This window comes from Ciconia boyciana, chromosome 21, assembly GCF_034638445.1.
Source record: "Ciconia boyciana chromosome 21, ASM3463844v1, whole genome shotgun sequence".
Taxonomy (NCBI): Eukaryota; Metazoa; Chordata; class Aves; order Ciconiiformes; family Ciconiidae; genus Ciconia; species Ciconia boyciana.
In genome coordinates, this window is record NC_132954.1 from 5576361 (window position 1) to 5592258 (window position 15898).

The window sequence follows — 15898 nt, forward strand, 5'->3', positions numbered from 1 at the left end:
GCCCCACGGCTCCTGGGAAAGAGCCCCCAGCACGACGGGAGGGTTTGAGGCTGCAGAAAGCAAACGTCCACTTTAAATCCCGGGTGGGAAGAGCCGGAGTGGGATGGGGGGGCTGCTGGGGATGCTCCCCAGGGATGCGGGCTGGCTGCAGCCAGCCCCTGCGGCTGCCTCTGCCAGGGATGCAGGCGGCTTGGCCTTCCCCGCCCTCCTCCTCCTCCTCCTCCTCCTCCTCCTCCTCTCCGGGGCGGAGGGAGGCAGCCGCCCGCAGCTGGCACTGCAGGCGGTGGCCGGGCGAAGCGGCTGCTCCGGGGAGTCTGATTTCCAGCCCTGTTTATTAATAACCCCCCCCCGCCCCATGCTAAGCCCATGTGCAGCGCAGAGCCGGAGGCGCTGGGCTCCGGGGGAGGAAGGTAAGAGCCCTCCCGGGGCGAGCAGGGGGGAGCGGAGAAGGGGGTGGCATCTGCCGTGGGGTTCCGTGGGTGCCGTGGGGTTCCGTGGGTGCGGGACCCTTGGCGAGGTGGGGGGCGTGGGGCAGGCGAGGGGGCTGCCAAAGCCTGGGGTGCGGCGATGGGGTGGGGGGAGTTGAGGTTTAGCAGCCTGGGGGCATCCCTGGACCCTCAGGAGTGTTGGGGGGGTGGGAATGGCCCCTCTGGGGTACCCAGAAGTGCTGCCCACCTGGGGGGCTCTGGGACGAGGGGTGGTGGGTGGGAGCGAGCCCCCGCGCCCCGCTGCGAGGGCGGGACGGCCGTCCTCCTGTCCCGCGCTGCTGGATGCAAAGCAGAGGCGAGAACCTTGAAAAATAAGTGCTGGCACCGGAGGAGGGCAAGGAAAAATGAAGCAGAGCCCTTTTCTCACCTTTCCAGGCGCTGCCCCCTCTGCAGCGGACGGGCCGTTGGGTCCGAGGCTGCGATGTGTCATCGCTGCCGAAAACTACCTTATTAGGAGAGAAAGTATCAGTGAAAATCAGTTCTTTCCTTAAAGCCGTTGCCGCGAGCCGAGGGCTGCCTGCGAGTGCCAGCCTGTGCTCATTCCTTGGGGGATGACTAGACATGAGCTCAGCGACGTGGCCGGGAGGTGAGAGCATCCTCCCACCAAACCCACCGGCCCCGGCTCCTGGAAGTGGCAGGAAAAGCTCCAGCTCATCCCCGAGGGTTGTCCTCTCCATCCTACCCCAAATAGCAGCCGGGCAAATGTGAGACGCGAGTATTTTGTGGTGGCAGCTGCAGGTACCGGGGCTGGGGATAATGATGGGATCGGATGACTCTGCAAAGTGGAGCTCGCCAGGCTCCTGCTGCAGAAGCTGCCGCTTGCTCGGGCGCTGTGTGTGTGGTGCTTTACTCCATCTCGGCCATCCTGGAGCCCGCCTGTGCTTTAGCAGCACATTCCCTTGCCGTGAGGTTATGCCACATTGCTAAAATCCCGGCAAGTTTTACTGGAAGTGCCCACGTCGGCAGTGCACGGTGTGTGCGACCCCCCAGGTGCGAGATTTTTGGCACGGGCGCGGCAGCTACCCTCTCATCTCGCCAGTCACACTGGTGCCGCTGGGGTAGATCAGCCACGACACGGTGGGCAGTTCCCATTGGCACCGGCGTAGCGCTCGGTTTCAGGGTCTCGGTTTCAGGGTTCCTCAGTCACTTTTAGAGGGTTTTCTTCCCTGTTTTGGCCCATGCCAAAGCCGACGGTTTGGGTTGAAGTTGTCATCAGAGCGTGCAAGGGCAGCCCTGCCCGGTTTGCACAGCCCCTGGGTGACATGGGGACAGACACGGCAACGCGGCCGTGGCGAGAGCACCCCCAGCTCAGCCTGCTGCAGGGCACCGGCGTCTCGCAGGGCGGAGAGGAAGGGCTGGGACCTGTTAGACTCATTTCTCTGGTTCACATGTCCTTTCCTTTCCAGGGACCTGATGGCAGAGCCCGAGCCCCCTCCAGAGCTGCAGCTGGATGAAGCCAGAGCATCCTCAGCCCCGCAGGGAGCGGCTGCAGGCACCGCTCCGCACCCAGACCTTTTGCACAGCTCGTTAGACCCAGCCGTGGGTGTGGGGGTGACGCCCCTGCACAGGGGCAGCCCAGATGCCTGCCAGGAGCTGCAGGCAGACGGCGGGGATGCTTCCTTGGAGCTAAACATGGCAGGGCCCCAGCTGGACGAGGACGCAGCCAGGGCCAGGATCCCGCTGGATGTGGACGTGGCAGGAATCCTGCTGGATGTGGATACAGAGGGAGTAGGGATCCCACTGGATGTGGATGGGGCAGGGATCCCACTGGAGGTGGATGCAGGTGGGATGGGGATCCCGCTGGACGTGGACGCAGATGGAGTAGGGATCCCGCTGTACATGGACACAGATGGGGCAGGGATCCCAGCCGAAGCGGACACAGACGGGGCAGGGATCCCGCTGGATATGGATGCAGAGGGGGCAGGCAGTCCCCTGGACGCGGATGGCGCAGAGCATCAGTGCCTCACCCTCGAAGAGCTGGGGGACTACTTCCAAGAGTGCATCGAAGCCGTGGAGCAGCTGGAGGAAGAGAGAGACAGCCTGATCGCAGAGCTCGCCCTGCTCCGGGAGCCGGCACTGCAGGAGATCCGCCATGCCCACGAGGAGATCCAGGCGGCCTGCCGGCTGCTGGCCAAGGTGGAGCTGGAGAGGGACAACCTGAAGGATGAGATCCGGCAGATCAAGCAGAAGCTGTTCAAGGTGACAAAGGAGTGCGTGGCTTGCCAGTACCAGCTGGAGAGCCGGCGGCACGACCTCTCCCAGTACGCCGCTTACCGGGGCGAGCTGGAGACCCAGGCTGGGCAGCTCTCCAGTGAACTGTCCCAGCTGAAGGAGACCTGCGAGAAGGAGAAAGAGGTTTTGAGGCAACGGCTGGAGACACCACCGTCTCGGCAGGATAACCTGTACCTGCAGGAGAGCCGCCGGCTCTCCATGGAGTTCGAGAGCTTCGTGGCAGAGAGCCGGCGGGGTCTGGAGGAGCACTACGAGCCCCAACTGCTGCGGCTGCTGGAGAGACGCGAGGCAGGGGCGAAGGCGCTGCAGGAGATGCAGGGGGAGATCCAGGGGATGAAGGAAGCCCTGCGGCCCTTGCAGGGGCAGGTGAGCCGGCTGCGGCTGCAGAACCGGAGCCTGGAGGAGCAGATCGTCCTCGTCAAGCAGAAGCGGGATGAAGAGGTCGGGCAGTACCGGGTACGCGCCCCGGCTGGGCACCCCTCGCACCCTCTTAGTTAGAGAGTGGGAGTCGTTCTTTGCGGCCGGTGAAATGTAGATGCTGAAGGTCTTGCTCCTAGGGCCAACGGGAGGAATGGGGTGGATGAGGGGGGTAAGGAGGTGGAATATCTCCTGCTGGTTGAAGTCAAAAGCATCCCCCGCCCTGGCACAGGCCAGACGAAGCAGCAGCCCCTGGGTGTAGGGCAAACCCGAGGTTACAGGGATGCGGTGGCAAAGTGCTGGGGCTTCACCTGATGAGCTGCCAGAAAAAAAGGTTTCTCCTGATTATATTCTCACTTGGTTTTGACCTGTCCCTCGGAAATGACCCCAGCGAGCAGGGATGAGGCAGAGGGGACGGGGGGGTTTCCTTCCCTGAGCGGGCTGGTGGCAGAGCTGAGTGATGCTGCTGAGCACAGGCACCGCGCGTTTCCCGCAGCTCGTACTAGCACGGGGGCTGAGCTAAGGCGCTTGGAAAAGTCAGTTTTAAATAAAGGTGGCTTTTCTTTAAAAGCCCAGCCCTGCTGGGGCAGATCCTGCCCTTCCCACTGCCAGGAAGGGTCTCACCTCCTGTGCCCGCAGCCCAGGGGCCGGGCTGCCTCCCGAGAGGGTTATTTCTGGCTGCGCCAGGCATCTCCCCCCCGGCCCCGGCACCTTGTCCTGAGGGACAAGGCAATTCAATATCTACAAGAGCACATTTGGCAAAGAGGCTCCACTATTAATCTCCCCCGTTTCAACACTCCCTGTTCTCGGCTCGTAATCGCTGCCTCCTCCCAGCCTGGCTCTGAGCAGCTTCTGGAAAGTGGCGTCCCCCCTCCATCGCTTCTCCTCCCCGCTGAGCCGGGGACCAGGACACCAGCGCCCGCGACACTGCTCGTCTTGGATTTCAGGGTCCGCTCTCCCTTGGAGGACAGGACTTTGGGGCATCCCTGATGTGCCTCCAGGTTTTCTTTTTCCCAAATTCCTTGTTTATCTCCTCCTGACTCATAGGTTTATACAGCACTGGCAGCTTCTCAAAATACACACAAAGTAGTCTAGGGGACAAAACCAACCGGCCAAGAGAAGCCTAAGGACCCAACGCATCACATCCTAGCCCAAGCTCCCACCTTTGTAATAAAACAAAGCTTTTTTACAGAGGTTTTTTTAAGATGGTGGCTGGCCAGCCATCAGCCTGGCTGCACTTCGTCCAGACCAACACCATCGACAGGCAGATCCCCCCATGAGAGTATGGGCAGCAGCTGAGCGCGGGCACTGACACAGCCTTCCTCCCCCGGCTAATCCACTCGTGTCTTCTCACTCCCCAGGAACAGGTTGAGGAGCTGGAAGACAGGCTGAAGGAGCTGAAGAACGGGGTCCAGCTCCAGCAGCGCAAGAATCAGGAACTGGAGGAGCTGAGGACCAGCCTCCACCAGGAGCTCTCCATCTACAAGTCCGTTTGTGTCTCGTCCCTGCGGTGCGGAGGGGCTGGGGAAGGGCTGGGAGGAGGAGGATGGTGGAGAAGAGAGGCTGGTGGTCACACAGCTATCGGACACTGCGGGCTTTTGCTCCTGGTCCCTGGGCACGTGGCCGCTGTGTGAGCAAGGGGTCTGGTAGGGCAGCACAGCGGGAACTCCAGACCTTTTGCCATCCAGCAAATAGGGATTTGGTGGAAATTCCTGCACATGAGGATGGGAGGTTGCTTTCCAAGAAGCAGGCATGGCAACTTAAAACGAAGTGCTGGTTTCCTTAGGAATATGTGGAAAGGAGCTGAGGTTTAGGTTTGGGAAACACCGTTGCGGATGCTCTTCAACGAGAGAACTATCTTCTGGTTGTCACTCTCTACTGCTGGTTTCACTCAGGTCTTCTTTATTACACGGGATTTTTTAAAGCTCCAGAAAATGTCCGTAAGTTTGTGGGCTATTTTATTCACCAAACATTGTGTTGTTGTGTTACTCCAATCTCAGCTGTACACAGTCTTAACCATTTTCTGTAGCTTCACTGTTACTCCAGTATTCTTTTTTCCCCTTCTCCACTCAAACCTCCTCATGCAAGCACACCACAGGATATCCCCTACCACAAATAGGTATAGTTTTCTTTTATTCAGGTAAGAATTTAGCATGGTAAGCACAAGGGAAGAGATCTCTCTTTCAGCCTGTCATGTCACCAGCCATTCCAAGACATATTAACAAGAGTAACCGCATTTACGATTCAGACCAGATCCCAACAACCCCATGTCTTTGCTGCTTGTGGTCCTAAATCACACATCTAAATCACAGACCAATATTTAAGCCTGGGTGCAGCAGCACAGTCCCTTAACTCCTGGCAATCTACAAATTGCTGTCCCTGGAAGCGATAGCGTGCAAGGCTTCTCCTATGTCAGGACACCTCATTAAGTTTCACATTTGCACCGGGGACCTCAGAGTTAAGTACGGCTCCGAGCTGCCGTCTCCTGCAGCTCACACCAAAAATTACATTCCCTTCTGTTAAAGCTAGTTTGTTTGCCAAGGGCTCTGGAAGGGTTAGGCTGGGTCCGCACGCTCACAAGACCACGTACTGAGCCAGTTTTTAAGTGTTTCCTAATTACTTTTCTTCCATACTGTGAAAAGAAAGAATGTTTTTCAGAAATAGCATCTGCCCCCCCTCCCAGTCTTCTCCAACCGGAGTACTTTATGTGAATATTCAGTAGCCTAAATTTACTTTCTACCCATACAGGAGCTGCTTAGAAATCTACGGGCACCTTTGCAAATCAGAAGAAAAAGCAGACCAGGACTGTTAGGAACGATGGACTTTTCCTCTTTGTAGCAAAATAAGGGACAGAGGCCTCTGCAGGGGACATCTCTTGCTGCTTATCCTGCCTGATGCACAGCAGCTGCCTGACGTTAGGAATACAGACAATCATCCACTTGTGTGTATTTCTCAAGGTGCTGCTGTTAATGGTGTACTAAAACTGCTTTTCCACAGAGGAGCAGAGAAAATAATACTTGCACTGAACAATGGACATATATGAAGAATAACAGATGTATGTTTTGCTGTGTTTGGAAAAATGTATCTTGTCTTGTTCCATAGGTGGATTGTATAAGCCTGCACAGAAGGTATTGTTCTGGAAGCCAGTGTTAGGGGGTTTGATTTTTAAAGTTTACATGCAAGAGAAGCTTCTTCCTTTTAACAGGATTTTCTTTTGTATTTCAAGGGTCTCTGCTGTATTGTGACATGCTCCACCGTGGGCCACAGAAACTAGTTTGTGGATAATAGGTTTCCACTTTATATAAAGTCTCACACTGAAAATAAAGGTCGGAGTTTAAGGATCCTTTTAATTCTCAAAGCTGCGTCTCAAAGAGAAAAATAACAGGCGTGTGTGTCAAGGCAAGGTACTTGTAAGGTATCTGACTACTCATGCTACAGAAAAACAAAAAAAGGTCTGTGGCGAGGGCTAAAGGCAGACCCAAAATCCAGAGAGCAGCACACTTGAGACAGAAGGCACAGTTCAGTGCATTCTTGACTATTTGGGGATATTACTCATTTCACAAAGAAAGCAGCAGAAACAAGAAGGGGAGAAGCGTCCACGTCACAAACTACAGAGTATCTATACCAGCACCTAGTCTCACAGGACACATGTGGGTAGGGACTATGCCCTTGCTTTCTCTGCTTTCTGAAGAGGCACAGTTTACCCTGGAGAAAGTAGTTAATGCAGAAGGAAAATATCAACACAGAAATCATAGGTACACAGCATTTATGTAGAAAAAATTTATTCCATCTGAAGCACTTACACGCAATTAGTCATGAGGAGCATGGAGAGTAACAGGTTGCTGGTGGAACAGGACACTCTAGTGGAAGATGTGCAGGAACTAGTGGTCAAGGACTAACTCCTAAAAAAAGGTAGTTCATCCACGTTTAATTTGCTTTACAGATACCAGCTACCAATGCTGTTTTAGGTTACCGGGCATGCCATCTGTGGTACATCAGTTGGTAAAAACATACACCTTTACAACTTGGTGGCCCCAAGTTTTAAAAACCATTTCACAGAAAGGAAAGAAATATATGTGAAAACACAGCTCAAGAAACACACAATAGAGCAAAATACATGGAAGGTGAACAATGCTCTGCAGGAATAGCTAATGAATCCAAACCGCTGTCGCTCAGCAGACGGGAGAAAAGGGAAAGGAAGGAAGGAAGGAATGAAAAACCCAGAATTACCAGTAGAGACCAAGAAATATAGAAAGATATTTAATTTCAGTTCAAGTCAGAATCTCCAACTCTGTTCTGTATCTGCAGAGGCAGCAAAATCCACAAGGTACAGATTAACTAAAGGAATCCCAAGACTTCTGAGTTGTACTGAAGAGGACAAGACCTTCCACACTCCATTTCTGAACTGCCAGTGGATTAACACTTGTATCATCTCCAGTGGCTCAAGCATACTCTGGCAGCTCTACCGATTTAACTTTTGTTTAAATTAGGCAAAAGCCCGCAGCTGTAGCAAGCTAAAGACAGAAGAAGAAAACAACAACAAAACCAGGTTAGCTCTGTGTGATGAAAGCAGCTAAAATGGGACAGCCAGCCCTATACGCAGGAGGTTGCTGTAGGAAATCTGACCAAGGAGCTACAGCACGGTACCAGCTGAGTCGGGCTAAGCCCTTTGCTTAGGGAGTACTCACTGTCTGGGTTAAAAAGCCTGTTGATGGTATCTACAGAAGGATGGCTGAACACAAAGTCTACGTGTGTCTCAAAACCAGTGTTAAGTCAATATCAGGGTTGAGAGGGAAGAGAAGGAAAAAGACTAAAAACAGGAAAAGGTTGGCATCTAGGATCCTTGACCTTCTGGATCCACACTTCCCTCAGGGTCTTCATCATTATATATGTTCTCCGCCTGCAAGACAGAGATGGAGGAACCAAAGAAGCATTTAACCACCACACTGAACAGGATTCCATCTGCTAGAACACTTCAAGAAGTTGTGGCAGTTTTTCATCTGCAGATATATATTGCCCATCCCTGATCCCTCAAGGCCGTTGAACATTAAAGAAGCAACACAAACGACCTTTCTCATAACTGCCATGTCTCCAAAACATTTCGTAAGTACCCTTTAAGTTACTGTAGCTTATGGAAATCTGCTTTCTTAAAGTAGAGACCACTGCAAGACTTCAATTAACAGACTACTGTGTATACCTTTAGCAGATCCTCTACTTAGCAGCAGCACCTTCCAAAAGAACTATATGGAAGGCTGCTAAGAACAAAGCCCCTGTGAACCAATTTATAGATTAAAAAAACCCTTAAGAGTATTGTCTTGTCAAAGGTTATTCAAACGATACAAGGTTTTTTTTCCAAAACCTTCAGCAGCTAGTAATGTAGGGTCAGCAAACTTTTCCTATTCACCACCACCCGGCTCCATCTTCAGGAGGACATTTATATCATTTGCAAAGATTTCATTCTTTAAGACAATAACTAACAGAAACCTTAATTTCATCTTTGGTTCTCACACACACTGTTTTCATTCAAAGGTAGAAGCAAATTCGTCCCTTCTATACCAGTACTTTCTTTTGTTTCAAATCATGAGAAACACAAAACAGCTTCTGAGTATTTGTAAACCATTGTTTTGACCAAACCTAAAGTGGATTTCACTATCCCTTTGAGCTTTAGGCAGTGCTACAAAGCAAGTCATAAGAGAGCTGTAAATAAAACCAGGAATGCCGAAACGCAGGCAGTTCAGCACCATCTCACATCTGCCACTTCCTGCACCTTCCCAAGCAACTTACCATTTGCCAGACTTGCATGATATTATCTTCTGATACAGAACAAATTACCCAGGGTTCATTGGGATTCCAGGAGAAATCAGATATCTTTGCAGTATGACCACCATGAATAAACTAGTATTGGGGAAACAAAAAGGGGAATGTTTTCAAATCTACATTGCAGAGATGAAGAATAGGTCAAAACAATCAATGAGATTCGAAAGACTTACCAACAGCTCTGGGGGACCATCCTCAGCGTCTTCAGGGGACTGCTCTTCTCCAATTTTACTGAAAAAAAAGGGAAGAAAAATGAAAAGGTGGGGGGGTTGTTTGTTTAGTTTTTTTGAAGTGTGATGCAATTCATCAATATTTCATCAGGACAACGCGACTAATTTGGGATTTACCTCAAGTCCCAAACATTTAGCCTGCGGTCAGTGCCACTGGAGGCCAATATAGTTTCATTATGGGGAGACCACTGAACCTACAGACAGGGATGAAATTAGAAAATAAGTTAGTTTTAAGAAGCTGTAACATGACAGACATTCACAACACACACTGCTGTATTTTGTATCATTAAAGCTCTATGACAATTCACATGGATATGAACTTGAAATATGAATATGCCCAATAATAACATTCTAACACAGGAGGTAAGTTTGTGAACACTCATACACTAACAACGCATTTGAGCACCAAAAAGGTACCATTTGAGCACCAAAAGGTACCTTTCCTCTAACAAAGGCCACGTGTTATGAAGTGCAAACAGCTCTCAAGGATATTAGCTGCTCCTTAGCTTGATAAGGACTGCACAAATATAAACTACGGATTCCTTAAGTAGTAGGTACGGTCTACACATGAAAAGAAATCACTGTAATTAAGCTTAACTGCCCAAAAGCTCACATTTACTACTTCTGCTGGCGATAAATCTCGCCAAAACATACCACTTAATAGGATCACAGGATTAGAAAAGAACACATCATTCTGCACGCTAACCCGACATTTCAAGATTCCATGTGTAATTTTATTTAGAGGTAACTACAGTCTTAACTAATAATCCTCCTATGAAAAAATGTCTACATATTTTTCTTCTGAGTAAGGCATGAGCTGGAGATTGGAAATATCTGCTAAGCACGTGCTACCAGTGATGTTAACATTCTATATTTACACCAGCAAAATTAGCAATTGTTCGTTGTCACAGGATGTTCCGGTGATCCCCTTTAACGGGTACTGGCTAAAGCCTTCCTACAGGACCAAGTTGAGAAGATGAGAACACTGCAGCCATTTCATTGTGCCTTCCTGCTTCAATCTGCTGCCATGAATAATTTACATTTACTCTGTACTGCTAGCATTTCACCCTTCTGTTGTGGTTAAAGATCTCGACCATTTCCTTGTTACGTTCTGCCCCTGGCTTTCTGCACACTCTTATCTGTACTGGAGCTCTACCCCACACAGAGCGCTATACAGCTCCACAGCGATAAGCCAGAAAATTATAAGCAGATGAGAGAAAAGAATATATGAGTTTTTAAGTGCAAGTACATTTAATAAAAATGTAGAGTGGAAAAGAATGTTTTTCGTTTTTTCCAGACACCTAAGTAGAACTAAGTCTACATGCATAAAAGATAAAGACACTTTGTTATACCTGAAATATTTCATCTTTATGTGATTCAAAGGAGTGCAACTTCAGTTTCAGGTTCCTCAAGTCCCATAGAGCAACAGTCTAGGAAAAAAATATAAAAACATTTTTTGTTGAAGTAACGACTATATACATCCACATTTACACATCAGAAACTAAACGAGTATGTTCCAAGTTCAAGGCAGACGTACCTTGTCAGCTGATCCTGTAGCCAGGATAAACTCACTATAGGGATTGAAAGAGAGGCAGTTGACTTCAGCTGTGTGAGCGTCCACTGAATGGCTAGGTTTGGAGGTGTTGTTTGACCGAGTGTCCCAGCTGTAAGGGGAAAACGTGGAATTGAAACAAAGGTTTCTCTCCCATTTTACTGCGGGACTACGGAGCAGATGGGAAAGCAAGAGGGACAGAAGCACTCAGTTTCTGAAGACATTACCCCACTTACATCATGAGCTTCTGATCGTCAGCAACAGATCCAAAAAGAGATTCATGAAGCAGGTGCCAAGATACATCTTCCACCACTGCTGTATGCCCTGTGAAGATGGTCTTTGCATCCACCACTTTGCCTTCTTTTGGAACAGCGCTAATATCCCACAAGCAAATGGTCTTTAAAAAAATAAAATTTTTTAGAAATTGCATCTTTAGACAGACATTCTCTTTACCTCCCCTACCTCCTTCCCCTCAAAACCAAACATTTTTGACCTTTGCCAAGGGACACAAAGTGCAGACTGTACCCCAGCTATATTTAAAGTACTCACATGATCATCAGAAGCACTAAGCAAATGCCCACTCAAGTTTGGGTTCCATGACAGCCCATAACCTTCCTTCTGGTGTCCACGAAGACGCAGATCAGGGTTACACTCTCCAGAAGGGTCTGTAAGGAGGCGGCATAAGAACTCCGGTGCCTAGTATAATTTCCAGCACATCCTGGAATACCTGGCATTAAGTTCCACTGTGCTTTACTAAACTTTGCTTTGACATTTTCAACAGGATCCCTCTCTATCCTTTTGAGCATTTTCCCCAGCTGAAGAATCACCTTATTAAAACAGAATGCACTGAGACAACACAGAGCAGTTTGTCTTCTTAGCTTAATAAAAGCACATTGCAGATTTTTCCAAGCTGCTATTTTTTTTTTATTGGCTGGATGGCCTAGCAGTGGTCCATTCTAAATTAGTGCTATAGTATCTGCAGTATTTTTCTTTCTCTCATCATCTCCAACTGCACTTTGAAAGTGAGAAAGGCACTTCTGATCCTCCCCGCAAGTGGCAGAACTAGTTACCCTATACGATCCTGACGAGTTCATCGGTAAACAACTCTTAATATCCTTACAGGATTATCAGGACAACAGCTCAACTACCCAGCAAATCATATAGTTTCCAAAAAGCCACCTTCCACCACCCCAAATACGAACACATACAGTGACATGACAAAACATGCAGTAAAACAGCAACAGGAAAAGCAGCATACCTTTCTATTGGTATATATTTGATATATATGTTTAAGCTTCATATATAATAACCTTTTACACTAAATACCTACTTTCCCCTAAAATCACAAATTATATGCAATCCACAAAACTTTTAAACCTCTTTTTCACTACATCAACCTTTTCTTAAGGAAGGGCTGGCTCATCTCTGAAGCACAGAAATAACAAAGAAGCAGACACCTGGTTTAGAAGGGTGTTTGGTGTAATCAAAGACAAGGACATCACTGGATGGAGTCTTCGTAGCGATGATACATGGGTTTTGTGGCATGTAACGTGCTCTGTTCACTTCTCCCTCGTGATTTATCTTGATTTCAATTTCAATTTTTCCACTAACTGACCCAAAGCCTCCAAACTCTGGAAATAAGAATTTAGTAGTTTTAAATAATAAGCCAGTTTCAGATCAAAGACGCAAAGATCCAGACTCAATTACTGGTACTACCAAGCACTTATTTTGAAAGATAGTCACAAGAACAACTGTAACTGAAAGAATCCAGTTTTCAAATGCCATGTTGTTTTAAACATCTGTATTTGTAACATCAAAATATCAGGACTTTGGCTAAGTTAAAGACCACTTTTTCCCGAAAACTTTTTACTATTTCAAATTTAACAACACAAGCCCCAAATTTATCATATCTGAAACTCTCATCTGTAAGGAAGATGTGTCGTGCATTTGAAACAGATGTGCTGTAATGGCACTTTCAAATATAACAAAATTCAGCACTGCAGAATAGACAAAGTTCTGGTAAAAACAAATTGCTGCACCGCATTTAAGATATGGGACTGTAATAAACAAAAACACAACTTGCTAAAGCGACCTTATCTTTGTAAGTAAGTCACAGTAACTAGTATTTCACAAAATTGCACAGCACCATTCTGGCAAAAAGAGGGGGGGGGGTGCTGTTTGTTTTGTTTTTAAATTGTAGTATATTTTTGAGAAATACTAAAATAGAATAGAAATAAAATATTTATTAGACAACATTGTGTTCATGAATAACTCTAAGAAGCCCAAAGATCAAAATACTAATTGCACAATCCAGGCTTGCGGCAAAAAGAAGAGCAAACATTGTATCATTAAGGACTTTCACCAAGTAGAAAGACTGATTCAACCAAGTAAAAATGAGAAATGTCTAACTTGTAGCAATGCTGACAGTCAACTAAGATTACAGAAAGCATCGAATTCAAGTCTGATATACCAAACAAAACACAATTATCTTTTTATCCAAGAGGAGCTGGCACAACTATCAGGCAGCAGAATTCAGACAAGAGAAGAACATTTGAAACGTTACACTCCTCTGAAATAAAGTGTTCTTTACATGAGTGACTTTCTCACTGGAAGAGTTTATGTAATGCAAAAGTGATAATAAAAATACCAATAAGCAGTACTCCATGAAATTCAATGTCAGTTCCTGATGAGAAAAAGGGAGGGGTGAGGTTTTCCTTCACACATACTTTTGCAATAAGCCTGCCACCTTCTTTTCTCATCATTATATTATTAAGACTTTACGTACATTCAAAAACACAGTATTTGTCTATTAGGTAAGGGTACTGCTTAAAAAAAAATTGATTAGTTTAGAAGTAATATCTGAACTTTGCTGCCTGAACTTTAAGGAAAGACAAATATTCTATTAAGAAGGGAAGGAAAAAATGGTTAAAACTCCCCCTGGTCCACCTCTTTGGTCCCTTACCTCCTTTCTCACTATCATAGTGCGAAGCATCGAACTGTGCATCATCGTTAGGCAACTGCACACTAGCTATCACAAGATGATTTTGTTCGTCTGAAGTATGGGTCCCCAGGACTAACCGGTGAATACTGAAATCTTTGCCTTCAGGTCTGCAAGGGAAGAGAGTTACATGAGAAACAAAAGAAGGGGTTTACACAAATACTGAGCTGATTACAACATTTTTTGATGACAGCTTCTAACACTAATAACACTCTTTAAAGTTATCGTCGCTCTCCTGCTCCAACACCAAACTCGCTTCCTCCAGAAGAAATCTCTTATCTTAACTCAAGATCTCAACCCGAAATTCTCGCAGCACAACACCCTGACAGACCACCACTCCCATACCTTCCTTTAAGAGACCTCAGCAGCTCCCCCCGAGTACAACTCTGAGGGGCACGAACATTCACTGCAAGCAGAACATTGTTATGGAAGCTTAGGACAAAATGGTGGTTATACAGAAATTATATCTAGCTCTATTTTTAAGTAGGTTTTTGCTTACTAAAGGGGAGGGTGAAGCTGGAATAAGAAAAACATGGAAATCAAATGTGTGAAAATATCTTCTCAGCAATAGAAGACATTTTCCCAAATTAAAAATGTCTGTACTGATTATCTCTCTAGTGTTCATAGTCCTCAACTTGGTGTTGGCAAGGCAAGGGTACAAAAAGCACTTAAGACAGAAAGGAATCACATACTGTCTTACTTCAACAAAAAGTGATCCTAGATTCACTATTTATTCTGCTTTAAAAACAAAGCAAAAGGATCAGTTTACCTTGTTACATCAGGAAGCCACTGAGCAGTCAAGCTGGGCCATTCCAGAGCATGGGTCATTACCAAATCATATAAGAAGGGGGTATTCTTTTTCCATATTTTATACTCTTCATTGATCACACGTTCTTCCACTGCATCATCAAAGGCTGCTAAAGTTTGTTTTTTTTTTAAAAAGCATACAATTAGCCTTTATGAATATATTTACGACGTACACACAACACTGTGAGTGGGAAACTGAATAAAGAACCAACTACATCACACCCTGGTTTGCTGTTACGACTACTCCAATAGGAGTAGATGATTAAGAAAACCTCTGCTGCATATGCTAATCCTTGTTTCTAGATATAAGGCTCAGAATTAATATTAACTGTCAAATTTCATCATCTCAACAGAAGCAGCATAATAAAATTCTGAAACTTGGTGCCACAGGGTACCGTGGAGGTGAAACCCAGCATCGTAAAGATGTTTAAACGCAGGAGGTCCAGCAACTGCTGTTAAATAGAGGAGTCCAGGTGCAGCCTTGAACTACCAGCTCCCCAAATCCACTTTTCCACGGCTCCTTCTGTTGCCTTGTTTCTCTCACACACCGGCTCGTACCACCTGCTGCCAGCCTCCGCTGGAGAAAGCAAAGGAGCGCGGCAAGGCCTGTGGGAGCACACCCACGGAACATGGCTGTGTGGCCGGTGACATCTCTTTGTCTGCGCTAGGCAGGCAGCTGCCCACACCCTTCAGAGGGCACGGCGTTCCTGCGGCCCTCCCCACCTACACCGGCCCACCCGGCGACCGGCACACCGGGGCTACTCGGAAAATACAAACTCTCTCCTTCAGGCGCGGATACGAACGGATCAAACGGCGAAGGGGGGGAGGGGGGGCGGACAGAGGGACCCGGCCCCGCGCAGGGCTCGCACCCCCCCATCCCCGGGCGGCGTCGCCGCCTCGATGCGTACGGGCCGCAGGCCTCCCCCGCGCGGCCCGGGGCCGAGGGGAAGCGGCGCGGCGCGGCGGGCCATGCCCGCGGGACCGGCGGGCGGCGCGGCCCGGGGGAGGCCGGCGGGCCCCGCCCCCGCGCGCCCCCTGGCGGCGCCGCCCCCGCTCCCCTCAGACCGGCGGCCGTTGCGGGAGGCGGAGGGGGGGGGGAGGGTGTGCGTACCCCGCGCCTCACGGAGCCCTGAGCGGAGGAGGCCGCGCCGCGGGGCCTGCGCCACGCCGCGCCGCGAGCCCTACCTTCCTTGTCCGCCATGGCGGGGCGGGTGGAGCGGGGCGGCTGCGGGGCGCGAGGCGGGGCGGGCTGGGCTGGGCTGGGCTGGGCGAGGCGGGCGGGCGGGCGGCCGGTTCCTCCGCTCCCTGCTCGGACCCCTCCGGCCGCGGCTCTATTGTTTCCTGCCCCCGCTGCGTG

General features: G+C 48.7%; 2 protein-coding genes across 8 annotated transcripts; one reads left to right on the forward strand and one right to left on the reverse strand.

The window, feature by feature from the left end:
- The first annotated feature begins 227 nt into the window (after positions 1-227).
- SYNC (syncoilin, intermediate filament protein) lies at positions 228-6851 on the forward strand. 6 transcript variants are annotated; one of them, XM_072885304.1, is made up of 5 exons: positions 228-410; positions 982-1074; positions 1895-3176; positions 4499-4647; positions 5886-6851. In XM_072885304.1, the coding sequence occupies exons 1-5, from the start codon at positions 367-369 to the stop codon at positions 5947-5949; spliced, it is 1632 nt and encodes a 543-aa protein (XP_072741405.1). In that variant the 5' UTR covers positions 228-366; the 3' UTR covers positions 5950-6851. The 6 variants fall into 6 exon arrangements, with proteins under 6 accessions (XP_072741405.1, XP_072741407.1, XP_072741408.1 ...); XM_072885307.1 differs by having other exon boundaries at positions 271-410; positions 864-1074; XM_072885306.1 differs by lacking the exon at positions 982-1074 and having other exon boundaries at positions 229-410.
- An 847-nt stretch (positions 6852-7698) lies between these two features.
- RBBP4 (RB binding protein 4, chromatin remodeling factor) lies at positions 7699-15895 on the reverse strand. 2 transcript variants are annotated; one of them, XM_072885310.1, is made up of 12 exons: positions 15727-15895; positions 14504-14648; positions 13699-13844; positions 12194-12367; positions 11286-11401; positions 10973-11133; positions 10722-10848; positions 10537-10614; positions 9302-9378; positions 9128-9185; positions 8922-9032; positions 7699-8037 (listed from the first exon to the last, which is right to left on the reverse strand). In XM_072885310.1, the coding sequence occupies exons 1-12, from the start codon at positions 15740-15742 to the stop codon at positions 7972-7974; spliced, it is 1275 nt and encodes a 424-aa protein (XP_072741411.1). In that variant the 5' UTR covers positions 15743-15895; the 3' UTR covers positions 7699-7971. The 2 variants fall into 2 exon arrangements, with proteins under 2 accessions (XP_072741411.1, XP_072741410.1); XM_072885309.1 differs by having other exon boundaries at positions 14504-14651; positions 15727-15894.
- Between the last annotated feature and the right edge of the window lie 3 nt (positions 15896-15898).